Source organism: Aquarana catesbeiana, linkage group LG08 (assembly GCF_042186555.1).
Source record: "Aquarana catesbeiana isolate 2022-GZ linkage group LG08, ASM4218655v1, whole genome shotgun sequence".
Lineage (NCBI taxonomy): Eukaryota > Metazoa > Chordata > Amphibia > Anura > Ranidae > Aquarana > Aquarana catesbeiana.
Genome location: NC_133331.1, coordinates 60,762,426 through 60,778,240, shown reverse-complemented (window position 1 = coordinate 60,778,240; position 15,815 = coordinate 60,762,426). Strand labels below are relative to the sequence as shown.

The window sequence follows — 15,815 nt, the reverse complement described above, 5'->3', positions numbered from 1 at the left end:
AACCGCCAGGGAGGTTAAACCATTTTTTACATTGCAGCCTGACGAAAGTGCTGTATCCATTGCGAACACTAATTTTACCAGACTGAGTTGTTCCGTCTCGGAATTTCTTCTGAGCATGCGTGGCACTTTGTGCGTCGGAACAGGCCACACACGGTCGGAATTGACGCGATCGGATTTTGTTGTCGGAAAATTTTATAGCCTGCTCTCAAACTTTGTGTGTCGGAATATCCGATGGAAAATGTCCGATGGAGCCCACACACGGTCGGAATGTCTGAGAACACGCTCCGATCGGACATTTTCCATCGGAAAATCCGACCATGTGTACGGGGTATTACAGTGTATATAGTGTAGTGTGTATGGCATATAGCGTAGTGTGTATGGTATACAGTGTAGTTTGTATGATACAACAGTGTATATAGTGTAGTGTGTATAGTATAACGGTGTATATAGTGTAGTGTGTAAGGTATAGCCCTGTATAGGACATATATGTGTACACTGACTGTGTTGTGTACATACTGAGTTGTGTTTAGTTTGGCGCCAGAGTGTTCCTCAGGCGGACTGTACCACATCTCGCCGGTCACGGGGAGGTCAATCTCTCTCATTCCTCGGTTCTCCGGTGTGGCTGGAGTCCCTTCCTTCTTTCCTCCCTATCCTATGTAACGCTGTACCCTCGGCTCTCCCCGGTTCCCCTTCCCGCGCTCTCCCAGAGATCCGTATTCCCCCACTCCTCGTAGTTGGTACGGTCCTCGGTGTGTGAGGAGGAGACGACCGCCATTTTGTCTGCTGGCGGGAGACTGGTACTAACAGAATCCGGGCCCGGGAGAGCGGCCCCCCACACCCCCTACCGGAGCGAGGCCACGCAGGAGGGCCCGGAAGAACCGCGGACATGTATATCAAACAGGTACCGGGCGGTGGGGCTGGGGGAGGCGGAGGAGGAGCCCGGCGGGGAGCCGAGGCCTGACAGGGCCAGAGAATTCATACTGTACACACTGTATACTGTCCGGGCCTGAGAGACACTGTACCTTACATACTACACACCATATACTGACCACTGTACCTCATACTACACACCATATACTGACCACTGTACCTCATACTACACACCATATACTGACCACTGTACCTCATACTACACACCATATACTGACAACTGTACCTCATATACTGTACACTTCACCATATATACTGGTCACTGTACATCATATACTGTACACCACACCTCATATAATGACCACTGTACCTCACATACTACACACTGCACATCATATACTGACCACTGTACTATACACTGCACCTGATATACTGACCACTGCACCTCACACACTGACCACTGCACCCCATATACTGACCACTGTGCCTCATATACTGTACACTTCACCCCATATACTGACCACTGCACCCCATATACTGACCACTGCACCCCATATACTGACCACTGTACCTCACATACTACACACTGCACTTCATATACTGACCACTGTACGATACACTGTACCTCATATACTGACCACTGCACCTCATTTACTAACCGCTGCACCTCATTTACTAACCGCTGCACCTCATATACTGACCACTGTACTATACACTGCACCTGATATACTAACCACTGTACGTCACACACTGACCACTGCACCTCATATACTGACCACTGTACTACACATTGCACCTCACACACTGTACACTGCACCCCATATACTGACCACTGTACCTCATATACTGTACACTTCACCATATATACTGTACACCACACCTCATATACTGACCACTGTACCTCACATACTACACACTGTACTAACCACTGCACATCATTTACTAACCACTGTACTATACACTGCACCTGATATACTAACCACTGTACACTGCACGTCACACACTGACCACTGCACCTCATATACTGACCACTGTACTACACATTGCACCTCATATACTGACCACTGTACTACACACTGCACCACATATACTGACCACTGTACCTCATATACTGTACACTTCACTATATATACTGGTCACTGTACATCATATACTGTACACCACACCTCATACACTGATCACTGTGCCTCACATACTACACACTGCACCTCATATACTGACCACTGTACTACACATTGCACCTCGCACACTGTACACTGCACCCCATATACTGACCACTGTACCTCATATACTGTACACTTCACCATATATACTGTACACCACTCCTCATATACTGACCACTGTACCTCACATACTACACACTGTACTAACCACTGCACCTCATTTACTAACCACTGTACTACACATTGCACCTCATACTGTACATTGCACCTCATATACTGACCACTGTACTACACACTGCACCACATATACTGTACACTTCACTATATATACTGGTCACTGTACAACATATACACTGACCACTGTACACTGCACCCCATATACTGACCACTGTGTCTCACATACTACACACTGCACCTCATATACTGACCACTGTACTATTCACTATATCTCATACTGTACTATACACTGCACCTGATATACTAACCACTGTACGTCACACACTGACCACTGCACCTCATATACTGACCACTGTACTACACACTCCACCTCACACACTGTACACTGTACCTCATATACTGACCACTGTACTTTATAGTGTACCTCATATACTGTACACTGCACCCCATATACTGACCACTGTACTATATACTGTATCTCATATACTGACCACTGTACTATATACTGCACCCCATATACTGACCACTGCACCTCATATACCAACCACTGTACACTGCACCTCATATACTGACTACTTTTTATTGCACCTCATATACTAACCACTGTACTATGCACTGCACCTAATATACTGACCACTCCACCTCGTTTACTGTACACTGACCATTGCACCTCATATACTAACCACTGTATTATACACTGCACCTTATATACTGACCACTGTACTATACACTGCACCTCATATACTGACCACTGTACCTCATATACCAACCACTGTACTACACAGTGCACGTCATATACTGACCACTGTACTATACACTGCACCTCACACACTGACCACTATATGCTGCACCTCATATACTGACCACTGTACTACACACTGCATCTCTCACACTTACCACACTGTACACTGCAACTCATATACTGACAGTTGAAATAAGATGTAATGACCCTTTTGGAACGTTTCTATTTTTATTATATTATTATTTGTTTATTTTTTTAGGTTATCATCCAAGGCTTCCGCAGCTACAGAGATCAGACTATTGTTGATCCCTTTAGTTCAAAACACAATGTTATTGGTATGTATGAGCACAAGGTGGTAATTGATTTTTTTTTTTTTTTTTTTTTTTTTTTTTTTACAAGGTTTTTTTTTAATGTTTCAAAAATAAATTTTAGGTAGTCCTTGCATGGAAATACAGGGTCCACTTATGTTGCAATTCCCCTCCGCCCCCATAAAAAAAAACAGTTAGAGCTATAAAAAAAAACATTAAAGTGTATTTATGGCACAACCTCTTCTTCCTTTTTTTTTTTTTTTTTTTTACATTTTATTATGAAGAGTGGTGAAGGGTTAAAGCCCCTGTCAGGTTATTTTTTTTTTTTTTGCTGTCTGTGTCTTCCTAGGGGATTTCTCTTTTAGATAGTTGTCACTGGAACATTTTTGGCCATTGAAAAATTTCCCCTCCCCTCTCGGTCTGACAACTCAAAAAACAGGGACACTGACTACAATAAAAACTTCAGAGTGTCTATCTTTTTTTGCATTTAATCCAAAATTGAACAAAAAAGTTTTGCCTTTTACTTGCTGGTCTTCCAGTCACTTCCTCTAGATCAGGGGTGTCAAACTCAAATTCATCGTGGGCCACATCAGCAGTATGGTTGGCCTGAAAGGGCCGGTTGTATCTGTAGGGCTATGTATCTACTCTTTAATATCGCAGTGCTGCGAAGGGTAGGTGCAGACCAGCACGAGCTCACTCACACTCCTGTAGCAGATGATGCAAGTCCAAAAAGGAGAGTCACACATCGCTGGTATTATCCTCAAGAAACTGTATTGGAGACTGCTCAGACCGAACACCATTAGAAGTCAAGAGTTTACATATAAGGTGCAACGTGACATTCTCACCCCTCCTCCTAGGTCATGACCTTTGCACCCACCACTCCCCCCCACACATCAGCCCTCAACCCCCCCCAAAAAAAACATCCTCATATCTGTACTCTCTCCTACCTTGCCCAGCTTTGGTACCTCCCCGTATAGGCGGCTCCCTCCCTGTGTGTTGGGCTATAGTTAGTACCTCCCTGTGTGTTGGGCTATAGTTAGTACCTCTCTGTGTATTGGGCTATAGTTAGTACCTCCCTGTGTAGGCGGATCTCGGTGTTCAGCACCAGTACCAGTGTTCAGTTCTGCCCTATGTCTTATTTCACCATCACTTATCAAAATCATCAGCACAACAACAAGGCTTTTACAACAATGAGCAAGTCCTCCAAATGCCTGCCCACAGGATGCAGCCCACTGGATGGTTAAAGGTCCTTTCACACTGGGGCAGTTTGCAGGCACTATTCTGCTAATAATAGCGCCTGTAAACCGACCCGAAAGTGCCGCTGCTTTCATTCCAGTGTGAAAGCCCCGAGGGCTTTCACACTGGAGCGATGCGCTGGCAGGACGGTAAAAAAAAGTCCTGCCAGCAGCATCTTCGGAGCGGTGAAAGAGGGGAGTGTATACCGCTCCTGCCCATTGAAATCAATGGGACGGCGCGGCTATACCGCCGGCAAAGCGCCTCTGTAGAGGCGCTTTGCGGTGGTTTTAACCCTTTCTCGGCCGCTAGCAGGGGGGTAAAACCGCCCCGCTAGCGGTCGCATACCGACGGTAAAGCGCTGCTTACAATAGCGGTGCTTTACCACCGACAACGCCCCCCGCCCCAGTGTGAAAGGGCTCTAAAAATAAACAAAGAAAAAACATTGCTGTCCAAACTGTCAGGAAACTCTACTGCTGACAGCTATGCCCAGCCCAACCGCACATGCGCTGCTGGAAGGACTGAGGAGAATAGCAGGAAATGTTTACTCTAGTTCCCTAGGAGAGCGCCAGCGGCGCATACGCTCACACAAACCCGGAGATGCTCGCGGGACTAAGGAGGAGGTTTACTCTTGTTATCTGGAAAACGGGCAGTGGGAAAAACAGCCGGCGGACGCTGCGCGGAACACATGACCAGGCCTGGCAGGCTGGATGCGGCCCGCGGGCCTTGTGTTTGCCACCTGTGCTCTAGATGCTGGTGACATCACTGGGCCTCACAGCAGAATCCTGGGACAATCCAAGATCCTGAATCTCACAAGAAGATGCTTCAAGCACCATGCAGGAGCGCATTCACTGGATTTGGAATCCTGAGTTTCCCAGGAATCACACAAGAAAGCCAAATTACATCACCTTTGCCTAAGTAAACGTGCTAAAAACCAAGGCGTATGGCACTTTTTTCTTCAAATGTTTATAGTTTTCACTGAGCTTCCCTCCTTTATTCCGGACTGAGGGCCACTTAAAAAAAAAAAAATTTACATTTATTTTTATTAAGGTGTTTTTTTATTTTTTTTTTTTTTTTTATTACAGTGGGAAGAAATGGATCTGGCAAGAGTAATTTCTTCTACGGTAAGTTCAGATTTTATTAAAGAAGAACTAGAGGGAAGTAGCTGTTTACACAAAATACTGTTAATTCCTTGTTTAGTGTTTCTTAGTGCGCCCGCCTCGCTTGACAGAGATAATGTTGAATCGCTGTCAATTGAGGGGGTTTGAGGAGGCGAGGTTGCATAAGAAGCGGAGTTGTTTAACCAGGAAGATACTGCAGGAGTCACCTGTCTGGATGTGCAATGTGTGTAAATTATGAGATTGACTTCAGAATTGCTAATATATGCAGCCAGGCCGCTTTGCTGCCATACTTGAATGTGAGGCGGTCAGCTGCGGTTAACTTCACTGTGGCCAGTGTGTTGAAAAGCTGCCACTCCCTGCAGCTCCCTGCTTTCCAGCTACTGCAGGTATTCGACCATTCAGGTGAGCTGAATATTTGTTACTGCTGCCACATTCAGCACTGACTTGTATGGCCCGTGGTGGCTCGTGAGCCAGGGGGAAGTGACAGCAAGGAGCAGGTATTCTAAACTCCCTGAAGTGTGGAATACATGCTGCTCCCAAGGAGCAACTAAGCAGACACTTCAACACACAGACTGCAAGCAAGCTAAGTATATTCACTCTTGTTTTGCAGTTTGCTCTATGTTTAGAAGGGGCCATTAGGTGACAGGGTCTAGCTGCCCTTGGAAAGGATTTTTTTTTTCACCATGTTGGAAAATTGGCAACTGGTGTGTGTTTGTTTTTTTTTTTTTTAATTTATTTTTTTTATTTGTACCATCAATATGACATTGGGTAAACTGCAAAATGCACAGTTGAAGTACATGCAAGGGAGCGGTTTTATCTGCCAAATGATTTGTTTCCTCCTCTATACAGTCTTTCTACACATTTAAAGTGGTTCTATAGGTAGGAGGTTGTTTTTTTACAAAGTTTTGAAACTTGAAAAAGGAAAAAAAAATACATTTTTCTTTACTTAATTTTCAAAAACAAGTGAAAGCTGCAAAATACTCACCATGCCTCTTAGCAAATACCCTGGGGTGTCTACTTTCCAAAATAGGGTTCATTTGTGGGGGTTTTGTGCTATCTTGACATTTCATAGCCTCCGAATCTGTGATAGGTAGTGAGGAAGTGAAATCACCATTTTACTCCCTTAGAAAGCCTGAAGGTGGTGTCTAATACATGTGGTATCCCCGTACTTAGGATAAGCAGCAGAATTTATTTTGGGGTGTAATTCCATATATGCCCATGGCATGTTTGAGCAATATATCATTTAGTGACAATTTTGTGCAAAAAAAAAAAAAAAGTTTGTAATTTTCCCACAACTTGTGTCAAAATATAAAATATTCCATGGACTCAACATGCCTATCAGCAAATAGCTTGGGGTGTCTACTTTCTAAAAAGGAGTCATTTGGCGGGGGCGGTTGATCTGTCCTGGTATTTTATGTACAACATTAGAAGCTTATGCCACACATCACCCACTCTTCTAACCACTTGAAGACAAACGCCCTTTCTGACACTTTTTTTTTTTTTTTTTGTTTGTTTACATGGAGAAATATTTATTTTTTTGCTAGAAAATTACTCCCCCAAACATTATATATTTTTTTAAAGCAAAGGCCCTACAGATTAAAATGGTGGGTGTTGCAATTTTTTTTCACACAATATTTGCGCAGCGATTTTTCAAACACAATTTCTTGGGGAAAAAAAAAAACGTTTTAAAATTCTAATGCACTAAAACATACTATATTGCCCATATGTTTGATAAAATATAAAAGTTGATCTTATGCCGAGTACATAGATACCAAACACGGCATGCTATAAAATTGCATACAACCGTGCAGCGGCAACAAACTACATACATTTTTAATAGCCTTTACAGGTTATCACTTTAGATTTACAGAGGAGGTCTACTTTTAAAATTTTGCCCTCGATCTGATGTTTGCGGTGATTCCTCACATGCATGGTGCACTTGCTGTTTACATATGACACGAGACTGACGATTGCGTTCGCATTTGCGCACAAGCACAGGGAGATGGGGGGTGCTTTTTTTTTTTTTTTTTTTTTTTTAAATTGGGTCTATTGGACTCTAGATCTCTCCTCTGCCCTCAAAGCATCTGACCTCAGCAAGATCGGTGAGATAAGATGCTTTCCCAATGTCACTGTTTATTTCCAGTGAAACCGAAGTCATAAAATGCTCGTAGCTTCCAGTTTCTTAGGCCATAGAGATGATTGGAGCTGTTCTGATCTTTGATCAGCTCTATGGTCAGCTGGCGGAGCCACCAGCTGAATGATCAGGTTCCCCGGTGGGACAGGAGAGCCAGAGAAAACCAAGAAAGATGGGGGGGGGGGGGGGGGGACACACATTTGCTCCCGCTGCTTGTAAAAGCAGTTTAGCCGGTAATTAGCCGCTAGAATTGCTTTTACATGAAAGAACGATACCAAGATGATACCTAAACCTGCAGGTATCATTCTGGTATAACCATTCAAAGTCCAGCAACATACCCGTACGTTGCTGGTCCTTGTTGGGCATATATTGTAATGTTGTTGTGGTTTTTTTTTTTTTTTTCATGCTGCCTGTAGGCTGAACAAAAAAAAGATATTGATCGGTGGGTATGCCCACCATTAGAATACCGCCCTGCATCCACCCACTTCTAATGATGGGCATACATGCATACATTTTTTTTTTTTTTATCAGTGCTGCAGCTGAATGGTGTACCTGCAAATAAAATAATGGTTAACAATAAAACACAGTAAACGGTAAAGTATAAAAGAATTACGTACCTGAAAAGCAAACATGATAAAACATAGTAAAAACACTTTTATTTGTAAAGGTTCCAGGTTCGGGTCTCTCAAAATGCGATGGCTTCTTTGGAGACCCCGTGAGAGTGTGTTCCAGTCTGTGCAGTGCTGTACCCTACGCTAAAACTCCCCTAGTGTGTGGTAGCGTTCGAAACATTCACCAATGCAAAGACCAGGATGGTCAGGACAGGAGGGACAATAATAGCGGGTGTCACGCCTATATCCGCGCTTGCTACAGACACAACGTTTTCTTTGGGGTGATCGTTGGGAAGGGGGTACCAGGGAGGACATACGGAAAATGCCTCCCATGCAGTCGGCTTACTGCATTTGCATTGGGACACAGCACCGTCTGGAAACAGAAGGGCTGTGATGATCTCTTCCTGGAATTTAAGGAAGGATCCAGTTCGTCCTGACGCTTTGTATAGCAAATAAGCGTTCAGCAGAGCCAATTGGAATAAGTATACAGACACTTTTTTTTTTTTTATACCAGAGTCTGGCCTTACGGGCAATTAAGTACAATGCTATCAACTGGTCGTTGAGGTCCACCCCTCCCATATTAAGGTTGTATTCGTGAACACAGAGGGGTTTCTCCACAACACCAGTCGCTGTTTGAATTTGGACTGTCGTGTCTGCATGAAGGGAGGACAGAACGAAAACGCTGTAATTCCCTCCACTTCACTGCAAACAAATTATTACTTCTCAAGCAGTCTCTCTCCCCCAGCCTAAGAGGGGAATTGTCCACATACAAGTGGTACCCCTTTCCGAATAAGGGTGACACCAAGTCTCACACAATTTTACCAGCTCTCCCTATGTAGTTTGGGCAGTTCTCAGGCTCCACGTGACTATCTTTTCCCTCGTAAACCATAAAACTATATGTATAGCCTGTTGCCCTGTCACAGAGCTTATACATCTTGACCCCGTATCTGCCACGCTTGCTGGGAAGATACAGTTTGAACGTCAAACGGCCAGAAAACAAATGCAGCAGGAGGGGCACTATGGGCTCGACGGGCCTGTCTTTGTCTTCTTGGGCGCTGGGGGACACTAGTTGTGCTAGACACCTCACCAGCTTGAACTGCACTTATAGGAGTCGCCACGTCCCCACGTGATACTGCAGTGCTGGTTTGACTACAACCAGGATTTACTAGGCCGCTACTGCTTGCCAGTTCACCAGAAAGATGAGTGGCACTAGTACTGGCTCTCTGCTCCATACGAGAGCCCTGCGGTTCTTGCACCTCAACAACAGCAGAAGAACAGGGTCGGGTACACCTGACCTTGGCAGGGGCCACTACTCCGTTGTCCGATCTATATGTCAGGGTGCCACTGCTGTCTACTGGATCGTATTCTGAGCCTGAATCTGAAAGATCGGTGACTTCCTCTTCACTCTCATCTGTCATGCTCAGAAACGTGTAGGCCTCTTCACTAGTGTACCTTTGATTGGACATTGTGGCCTCTAAAATTTACTGGTACAACTAGTGAAACTCGCAGGAAAAAAGAGCACCTGACCATCAGCGACTGCTTCAAACGCTACCAAAAAACTGTTAGCGTTTGCAGGGATCAGGCCTGATTCTGCGAATGCTGCTGTTATTGTGTTTTGTAAGTGACAGTAATTGATTTGATACTGCACTTGAGTGGGCTGGTCGGAGGGGCTAAACGCAGGTGCTAGCAGGTATCTGGGCTGATCCAGCTAAAGCTGCATTTTTGGGAACCCTAAACTACTGGGGACACTAGTATAGATCAGATATTGATCCGTTCAGACACTATACTACTATGGGAGGTGTATGGTGCGTGTGTGTGTGTTAGCGCTACTGGCACTAATCTGACACTGCCTGGGGCGACGCAGACCCTGACTGATGCTAAAACCTAACTGATGTCACCCACCGGGTGATCAGGGGGTTAAACCTTTATTAGGTAATATATGGCGGGTTCCCTGATGCTATAAAAAAAAAAAAAAAAAAACTAACCAGCGTCACCCGTGACACTAATACGGGGATCACTGGTGACAGAGGGTGAAAGGGTTAACTAGGGAGCAATCAGGGGGTTAAAACCTTTATTAGGTAATATATGGGGGTACCTGACGGTGAAACTAATTAACTAACGTCAACCGTGACACTAATACGGCGATCAGAAAAAAGATCTATTAGTGACACTGAGACGGGGTGAAAGGGTTAACTCGGGGGGGGGGGGGGGTCAAGGTGTTAAATCTTTATTAGGTCTAGGGTACCCCCCCAAACCCCCCTAACTGGGCCTACTACTAATTACCCTAACACTGATTAGGGTCACAATGCAGTGATCAGTGAAGAATCTGAAAACTGCAATTGTTTACACAGTGACAGGGAGTGAAGGGGTTAACTGGGGGTCGATCGGGGGGTGGCAAGTGTACTGGTGTTAGTGTAGTGCTGTGCAACTCACGGTAAGATGTTCTCTCTCCTCTCTCTGGAACGGAAAATAATTCCAGAGAGAGATGACATCACTTCCCCTGTCTGTGTTTACACTTAAAGACAGGGGAAGCATTTTCATTTGCCAGAACCTCAGCAGGTGCAGGCCAGAAATCATTGGCCTGGACCTGAAGACTGATCGGTTCTGCTACGAATCCGATCCCCGTGAGCGACGTATGGCTACGTGATTATGCGCACCCGTGCCACTTTGCCAATGTATATCGACGTGAGCCGGTCGGTAAGTGGTTAAAACGGCGTTCCACCCAGTGGAACTTCCGCTCATTGTACTCCTCCTCCTTCATGCTTGTCAGTCTTTCACAGGTATGCTTTCCCCACTTTCAGGAGCCTCAGCCGTGGTTATTGATGACACGGCTGGGGCTCCCTCCTCCTCCCCCTGTCCCCTGGCCAGTAGGAGAGAGGAGCCGAGCGCATGCGCAGTAGGGTTCCCGGAATGAAGCCGAAAGGCTACACTACCGAGTTCCCTTGCTCGCAATGGAGGCAGCATGCACACGACAGCTGATGGAAACACAGCTGCGGTGCCGACATCGCTGGACTCCAGGACAGGTAAGTGTCCGATTATTAAAAGTCAGCAGCTGCAGTATGTGAAGCTGCTGGCTTTTATTTTTTGCAGCGGTGGGCGGACCTCCACTTTAAAGTAGTTGTAAAGACAGAAGGTTTTTTTTATCTTAATGCATTCTATTCCTCTCTGCCCAGCGATGTCCACGAGTGTCTCAGCCGTCCGAGATTCTTTTTCCTGATTGGCTCCCGCTGCTGACAACCAGTCAGCTAGCCAATCGGGAGAGAGGGTGCAGTGCCGGGTTGGGGCTCCATGTTTGAATAAACACAGGAAGCTGTGACTCAGCTCGGGTGCCCCCTTAGCAAGCTGCTTGCTTTTTGGGGCATTGAACAGGAGGGATGGGCCAGGATCACAGAAGAGGGAGAGACAAGAAAAGGATCCAGGCTGCTCTATGCAAATCCACTGCAACAGAGCAGATAAGTATAACATGTTTGTTATTTTTATAGAAAAAAAATAGACTTTACAAGCACTTTAATGCATTCCCTGCATTAAGTTTAAAAAAAAAACACTTTCAGAAGTTGCTCCCCCTAGCCCCCCTTAAACACTTACTTGAGCCCGATTTTTATCCAGTGCTGTGTCTGTCTACAGCAGCTCTTCTCTGCTCTCTATCTCTTCTCACAGGAAACTTGGCAGCAGCTGGAGCCATTGGTCCCTGCTGCTGTCAGTCAAATCCTGTGAGGACAGGGTCGAGCCATGCTGCATGTGTTTATAAACACACACAGCCGACTCGGGATCAAGCCCATACAAGTGTCATAGCAAGCAGCTTGTTGTGGGGCACTCAGGGAAGAGGAGGAGCTAATACCGTTGCTAGAGGAACCCAGAAGAGGAGGTTTAGGGCCGTTCTGTGCAATAGTCAAGTATGACATGTTTAAAAAAAAAAAAGATAAACTTTTATGTTACCTTTTAAGTATGAAATCAGAATATATCATGTGTTGTGAAATCAAATTATGATGTTTTTGTGTTTTTTTTGTAGTAAATGTTATGTTGTTATTTTCCCCTCCAGCCATCCAATTTGTTCTTAGTGATGAATTCAGTCATCTCCGTCCAGAGCAGAGATTGGCTCTTCTACATGTGAGTAACTCCTATTTGAAAAATCTTTAATTCTTATGCTTGTACATAATCATTTTATGTGTTCAATCTTTTTGGCTGCTCAATGACCAGGCCATTTTTTGCGATAAGGCTAAGTGCTATGCTGTACCCAAACAATTGACGTCCTTTTTTCTTTATCGTACATCACGGGACACAGAGCCACAGTAATAACTGTATGGGTTATATGGCACCTTCAGGTGATGGACACTGGCACACCCTAAACAGGAAGTTCAATTCCCCATATAACCCCTCCCCTTACCGGGAGTACCTCAGTTTTTTCGCCAGTGTCTTAGGTGTTGGTCATGCGTAAAGATGTGCTGTGCTGGAATATTCCTTACTGCTGGGGCAAGCCATGCAACCGGATCCATTCAAAGCGTCTTTTCCAGGCCAATAAGGTTTTACCTGTAATGCTTCCCATTTTAGAGAGCTGGACCTCGGGATCCAGTATTTGTTTTTTTCCGCCATATTCCTGGCGGGGTGCTTTTTACAGGTTCAGGGCTGTGGATCCCCCAATAAAAGGGAGCCCCAGACTCTGGAGGTTTTCTAACGGAGCCCACCGTGAGAGGTGAAGATTGGGTCTGTTACCACACAACTCTGCAGCTGGATAAGGTAAGGGAGATTCCTAAATTTTTTCTAATTCTTGTGGGCCTTCTCCTTTTCAAGTAAATGTTGTTTTGCCTATAGTCTCCACTGGGAGCTGTCAAGAGTACGTACCTGTTCATGCTTGTCAGTCTTGCCTCTGTGTTTCAAGCTGCACGCTTCCTCGGGCCCAGGCTCCAGGTAAAGTCATGGGAAAGGGGGTTTTCTTCTCCCAGAAATGTCCCCCCACCTGAATAGCTTCCTCCAGGCAGAGGGAGCATGGTGCTACGCGGCGGTGTACGCGCTGCTCCCACCGCCATTACAGCGGTTCCCTTCGGCAGCTCTCCTCCTCCATGCGGTCGGTCCGGATCGGAGCCCACCTCGCGCTGAAAATCTAATTTAAAATAGATGAAGGAGGGGGGTTGCTGTGGGTGGTCGGAGGAAGGGGGGGGGGGTCAGGGCTTAGCGGCGTTGGCACAAATTGAGCATCCACAACGCGGGCTGCATAGTTATAAAATTTACCTTTTTCAGGTGCATACAGCTAGGAGGGACACAGAGTTGACGGATGGCATGTGAGTGGGTGACACAGGCATTCCCAGGCACATTTACTTTAAGCATCAGGCTGAGTTTAATAGCAGCAACAGTTGCTGGACTATTGCTCAGCAGCGGGTGCATTTGTTTTGTGGTACCTCTGCTTTTATGCTCAGCACTATGACCAGAGGAGGTGGTTCAAATGCCACAAAGACAAAGGACATGAAGGGGTCGCCCTCAGGTCCTAAGGACCCTCCCTCTGCGACACCATCCCGTTCTAAAAAGGCTGGTCAGAGTGAGCCATCAGGCTCATCAGGGGCTGCTATTGCTTCCAACACTTCAGCCCCTGTCTGTATAACTGAGCAGGTTTTCTCCTCAGCTATGAGTGGTTTAGAGGAAAGATTAGCGGCTTTAATCGCATCTTCACAAAGTGGAAGAAAACGCATTAGGTTCCCGTCTACCACCCAGGATCCTCAAACGGGGGAACTGTCGGAGGGGGAAGATGAATCCCCCTCAGGGGACCGTGAACAGGCTGATGACTCCTCTTCCGAGGTATCAAGTGGGGAAGGATCTTCTTCAGCCTCACATGCTTGAGAAGTTGCGGGTGCAGTTTTTTACTGAAATGGTCCGCTCCACATTTAAGCTATCCTTAACGTTGTCGGCTGAAGAGCCCACTTCCTGTTTGGGTTCACTCAAGCCTTGCGTACCTTTCCTGTCCATTCATTACTAGAAAAGCTTATGTATTCTGAGTGGGATCACCCAGATGAAAACTTTTTAGGAGGGCAAAAGTGCTTAACACTTTATCCTATGGAGAAAAAAATTTACTAAGGTAGAGTATACCAGCAATTGACGCTGCTATAGCCTCTGTGAATAAAAGTTTGACTTGTCCGGTAGACAATGCTCAAATGCTTAGGGATCCAACTGGTAAAAAATTGGTATTTCTGTTAAAAAAAAAAAAAAAAAAAACATTATTTTCCCTGGCAGATTCAGTGGCTCAACCTGCAGTGGCAGCAATTGGGGTATGTCAGTCCTTGAGAGACCAGTTGAAACAGGTACTCAAGGTGGTCCCTGGACAGCAGGCCCAGGAATTAGCTGAGCTGCCAGCGGCTTTGTGCTTTGCAATTGACGCAATTAGAGATTCTATTCTTCAAACCTCTCACCTTGCGCTTGGGTTGGTGCATATCTGTAGAATCTTACGATTGATAAGTTGGTCAGCGAAGCGCCATGCAAAAAGCTCCTGGCTGGTTTTCCTTTCCGCGGTGAAAAGCTGTTTGGGGAGGATTTGGACAAATATATCCAAAACCTATCAAGTGGGAAAAGTACCCTTTTGCCAGTTAAAGAGTCCCTCATGTAAACTGGCTCTTTCTCTGGTGCTAGAGTCATCAGCCTCCAGGCAGTCGCGACGGCCTCCACCGTCATGTTCAAGAGGTAAACCTCAGGGTCAACCCCAGGGACAAAAGAGGTCCTGGGGGAAGAAACCCGCAAGACAGAACGCTAAAGCCTTTTTATGAAGGTGCGCCTCCGCTCACTCGAGTGGGGGGGGGGGGGGGGACTTTTGCAGTTCTCAAAGGTCTGGCAGGAAGTATTTGGGGACAGATGGGTGGTCTCCACAATAGCTCTAGGTTACAAACTACAGTTCCGAGAATTCCCGTCTCCTCGTTTCCTCAAGTCAAATGTCCCAAAGATCCAGAGAAAAAGAAGTCTCTCTTTCTAGTGTTAGACTGACTTTTGTTACAAAAAGTGATCATGATGGTCCCCTCTTCCAGGGGTCAGGGTTTTGATCGAACATTTTTCATGGTACCAAAACCAAATGGGGATGTCAGACCCATACTAGATCTCAAAGATCTAAACCATTTCCTGAAGATTCGCTCTTTTCGCATGGAATCAATCCGGTTAGTAGTCTCCATCTTACAAGGGGGAGAGCTTCTGGCATCAATCGACAGGGATGCATACCTGCATGTACCTATTTTCCCCGCTCACCAGAAGTATCTGCGTTTCGAAGTAGAAAAACTTCATTTTCAGTTTGCAGCCTTTCCTTTCGGTCTAGCTACTGCACCTCGGGTGTTTACAAAACATCTGACCCTTCCTCTGGCCAGATTAAGGACTAGAGGTATAACAATAATAGCATACCTAGACGACCTGCTCTTAATAGACTGGTCAGTAGTCCGCTTGGATCAAAGTGTGGTCACCACAATCAACCACCTGGAATACCTAGGTTGGG

At 45.7% G+C, this 15,815-nt stretch overlaps 1 protein-coding gene across 1 annotated transcript in view; it reads left to right on the top strand.

The window, feature by feature from the left end:
• The first annotated feature begins 737 nt into the window (after window positions 1–737).
• The window catches only part of SMC3 (structural maintenance of chromosomes 3), a 95,606-nt gene continuing 80,528 nt past the window's right edge, over window positions 738–15,815 (top strand). The window contains exons 1-4 of the mRNA XM_073595899.1: window positions 738–901; window positions 3,212–3,287; window positions 5,579–5,617; window positions 12,399–12,466. Coding sequence (XP_073452000.1) covers window positions 887–901; window positions 3,212–3,287; window positions 5,579–5,617; window positions 12,399–12,466 — 198 coding nt within the window. The 5' untranslated portion in view covers window positions 738–886. The remainder of the gene's footprint in view (window positions 902–3,211; window positions 3,288–5,578; window positions 5,618–12,398; window positions 12,467–15,815) is intronic.